Source organism: Oncorhynchus keta, chromosome 16, assembly GCF_023373465.1.
Source record: "Oncorhynchus keta strain PuntledgeMale-10-30-2019 chromosome 16, Oket_V2, whole genome shotgun sequence".
Taxonomy (NCBI): Eukaryota; Metazoa; Chordata; class Actinopteri; order Salmoniformes; family Salmonidae; genus Oncorhynchus; species Oncorhynchus keta.
The window spans coordinates 420,001-424,538 of NC_068436.1; the positions used below are offsets into that span (position 1 = coordinate 420,001).

The following is a 4,538-nucleotide window of genomic DNA, read 5'->3' on the forward strand; positions in this document are numbered from 1 at the left end:
ATAGATAGATAGACACAGACAGATAGATAGATAGATAGATAGATAGACACAGACAGATAGATAGATAGACACAGACAGATAGATAGACAGACACAGACAGATAGATAGATAGACACAGACAGATAGATAGACAGACACAGACAGATAGATAGACAGACACAGACAGATAGATAGACAGACACAGATAGATAGACAGACACAGACAGATAGATAGATAGATAGACACAGACAGATAGATAGACAGACACAGACAGATAGATAGATAGACACAGACAGATAGATAGATAGATAGACACAGACAGATAGATAGACAGACACAGACAGACAGACAGACAGACAGACAGACAGGTTTTTCAGATGGTTTGGCAGTGGCCATTTTGATTAGAAATTTTAAGCAGACTAATATGACAATATTCAGACATTCTCAAATTTGAAAGAGATTTTGTCACATCTCTGTCTACCATCAGTCACCACCTGTTCATTTTATGTTGAGTCAAAAGGCATTTTACTGGTCAAAGACTTGCAAAATGCAATTGAATCTTAATTTGAGAAAATGAACAATTTATTCTCATCCACCCATGAGTTTTTGTAATTGTGTCTATTTTCAGGGGAGCCATGGTGGTGACTGGGAATGTGACCGTGGACATGGACTTTGTGCGCACTGGGATGGAGGTGAGCTTTGAGACGGAGGCGTCTCTAGACTTTATCACCACGGTCCAGTTCTCGGAGTACCCTTTCCTGGTGTGCATGCAGATGGACAAGACCACCTTCCCCTTCAGGTAGGCCAGGGCTAAGACCAATTGCAGCCTAGTGAATTCTACATTGTATTTTCAGTCAATTATGAATGCGTTAATGGCTCATTATAATTCCACTCTGAGCCGTCTCTGATTACATAGCTCATGAATTGACATAGTCCCTTATTGCAGTGAGTCCCTAACAAAATACGAGAGCCTGCCATCGGGGAAGAGCTACGTGTCACGCAGGGGCCACAAGCAGCTGTTGCCTGGCTCAGAGTTCCCTCTCCACCAGGAGAACTCCAACATGTGCAAGAGGGTGTTTGACTCAGACTGGTAGTCTTCTCCAGGTCAATCCATCGGTAAGAAGATGGAAGATCTTTTGCAGAGTGTAGAGAGTTATGGATCAACAACTCTATTTTGTTATTACGTCACAGTGTAAACAGTGTGTTGTATGAGGCGGATAAATGGATGCTAGCTAGCTGAGATATGACCATTGTAAAATGTGTGCCTTTTTTGTTGATCTGATTGGAAAATGGGCCAATTGTTTTCACCGCTTTACGTCGGAGTTCAGTTTACTGAAAAATTGCTAACTAGAGGCTAACTTGTTAGCTGTTTACTACTATTTATCTCCCTTTCGATCCCACAACACAATGCGTTATTTACAGTGTGACAATAGTGGAATAAGGTTATTCTTTTAATGAGTCCTACTTGAAATTCTGTCTGGAGAGTTATTTATTATTATCTTTTAAAGCTATCCAGGAACACCTACTGTATCGCACCACAGGCAAAAAAACATGAAATTGATTTTTATTTTTTATTTTTTTTTACAACATAAACATGTTTACATTCTTAATTCAATGTTTTTATTTCAAATCAGGAATTTCTCTGGTGACTTTATGAATTTGTTTGCATATGTATTTATATGGGTAGATGAGTATCATCTACATTATGTGGTATATACCCAATATAGCTATGTGATACAACACCATATTCGTCTATGTAAATATGGTACATAGCTTTGGGTGAGTTGATGCTATAGTTGAATTTACTGTAATTTACATAGATGCTCACATTACACCGTTTATAGTTTGTGGATGTGGTTTCCATGGCTACAGAGATTGAATTACACTAAAGTCATTGCGTAACAATGTAAAATAATGTAATCATTACTTGATTCACTCTGTAACAAGCTTGAAGGAGCTGTTACATGAGACCAGATAACACAGGGTTAATTTATTTCATTAACTGCTATCATTTTGAATTTATGGATGTTAAACATGTATATCAATAGGAAAATGTATGAATAATTTATTTACATTTGTAATTGGGCCTATTTACATAATTTGGTCCTGTATCCCTAAGAAATGTGACTTAATATTATAATTATTACATTAAACCTTTGATATATATTTTGTTGTTTGAGATCAGTTTGTTAGGTTTGTACTTGACCAACAACAAAGAGTGCACTGGAACCACTGCCCCATTGGCTTGTAAGTGTATAAGAAATTGTACATACAGTATGCAGTGCTTTTCTGGCATTACACTAGTGTGTATGTGTAAGATTATTTTCTAAAAAGATATGAAAAACAATTTCCATTCTGGTTGTCTTTTGACCTTTCCCACTAACATTACTGACCTGCACTTGGCCGTTGTGCCTACTTGGTTAAGCTAAGAACACTGGCTTACCTGACATGTCTTTTAGTTAATAATAGATTTTCTGTGTGGCTTGTTCAGGTTGACAATTGTAACGCATGACAATCATAGTAGAAAGTTATGGGAATAAGTACAGTACATAAGGGATATTTACAGATAGTGCCTTCAGAAAGTATTCATGCCCCTTGATTTATTCCACATTTTGTTGTTACAGACAGAATTAAGGATGGATTAAATATTTTTCTCTCACCCATCTACACACAATACCCCATAATGACAAAGTGAAACTCTGTTTTAAAACATTTTTGCAAATGTATTAAAAATGAAATATAAATGATAAAATTTACATAAGTATTCATGCCCCTTTGCTCTGACACTTCAAATTGAGCTCCAATGCATCCAATTTCCTTTGATCATACTTGAGATGTCACTACAACTTGATTGGAGCCCACCAGAAACTATACCATGAACTCCAAGGAACTGTCTGTAGATCTGCAAGATGATAGAATTGTGATGAGGCATATATCTGGGGTAGAAAACCATGTATATAGTTTCCAAAAGCACAGTGGTCTCCATCATTGGGAAATTGAAAAAATATGGAACTACCCAGACTTTACCTAGAGCTGGCCATCCGACCAAACTGAGCAACTGGAAGCGGACAAGAAGGACCTTGGTCAGGGAGGTGACCAAGAACCAAATGACAACTCTGACAGAACTAGAGAGTGCTTTGGCAGAGAAGGGAGAACCTGCCAGAAAACATGACCGTCTCTGCAGCACTTCACCAATCTGGACATTATGGGGGAGTGGCCAGACGGAAGCCACTCCTGTGAAGCATGGGGATGCTTTTCAGGGGCAGAGACTGGCAAGGCTAGAGGGAACAAATAACGGAGCCAAGTACAGGCAAATCCTTAATGAGAACCGGCTTCAGAGTGCAAAGGAAGATTACAGCCAAAGCAATGCTGGAATGGCTTCAGAACAAGAACATGAAAGTCCTTGAGTGGCCCAGCCAAAGCTCCCCTGTTATAACAGAGCTTGAAAATCTGCAAGGAAGAATGGGACAAATTCAGGCTTTAACACAACAAAATGTGGAATAAGTCAATAGGTAGGAATACTTTCTGAAGGCAATGTATGTTTACAGGATATGGTTAAAAATAATTTCACAAGCCTATTAACGTTGCGCTTTAGTAATGATTTATAGTATAAAAAAACATCAAATGTGGGAAACCAAGTCCTGTTATGTTTTTGACACTTTGTGTTGATGGCATATAGCATAAGCAAAGTATGTCATCCAGGGGAGAGATTTGATTCTGGATGCCAAATTGACCCCTAACCCCTACAGTAGGCGGTCTTGTCAATCTGAGATATAAGCATCATGGAAATCGCTTCATCTTGTCTTATGATTGGCTGGGTGGAAATGTCGCCATATCACCTCCACCTATCCAATCCTGTCAGATCTACCGAGTGGCTAGGGATTAAGGGCCAGGGGTTGATTTGGAAATCAGCATGATATGAGAGTGAGTGAGTGTGTGAAGGAGCACTGAATGAGTAGTGCACCCATTTGCTGACCGGGGTGAGGCAATAAATCGTGTCTGGCCTTGTGTCGCAGTTGTGACATCAGAGCCCCCGGTTGGCATCCAAGCACAACAACAGGGCCTTATAGGAGATTCTTTAGGAAGTACAGAGAGCAGCTGGGAGCGAGGGGTTGTCTGCCAGTCTCACTGCCTCCATGGCAACGATGTAAACACACCAGCAAACTGTCAGGTTGAACTTAAGCCCAGGCTGGGTGAGGTTTCAGGGCCATCAAGAAAGCTAACCTTGCACCCTTCGACAGACTCCAACACTTTTATGTGTCTCTCCAAGTAAATCAATTTGCTCCTCTTGTTTTTCTCGGGATACATTTTTTCAGGAGCAGATTCAGTAGAGCAGAAAGTTGCTGGAAAGGGTTGGGGGGACATCATATTACCAGCAACAGAAATTATACAAATTGACCAGAAAAACACTGGTTGGGACACCACTTAGTGTGTTTAAAGATAGCTGTGATTCCAAACGCTTTGATCACTGTCAGTATGTTATGGAAGTACCTTAGCAAAGAAAATGGACACAAGCAAGACAACCATGATCTGCAACATACGCAACAGACAATGTTAA

At 39.7% G+C, this 4,538-nt stretch overlaps 1 protein-coding gene across 2 annotated transcripts in view; it reads left to right on the plus strand.

Annotated features, from left to right (window-relative positions):
- The window catches only part of LOC118395306 (microsomal triglyceride transfer protein-like), a 38,955-nt gene extending 36,809 nt beyond the window's left edge, over positions 1-2,146 (plus strand). For both annotated transcript variants that reach the window (XM_052464370.1, XM_035789016.2), the window contains exons 16-17: positions 609-779; positions 927-2,146. In XM_052464370.1, coding sequence (XP_052320330.1) covers positions 609-779; positions 927-1,074 — 319 coding nt within the window. In that variant the 3' untranslated portion in view covers positions 1,075-2,146. The remainder of the gene's footprint in view (positions 1-608; positions 780-926) is intronic.
- Positions 2,147-4,538: the final 2,392 nt, after the last annotated feature.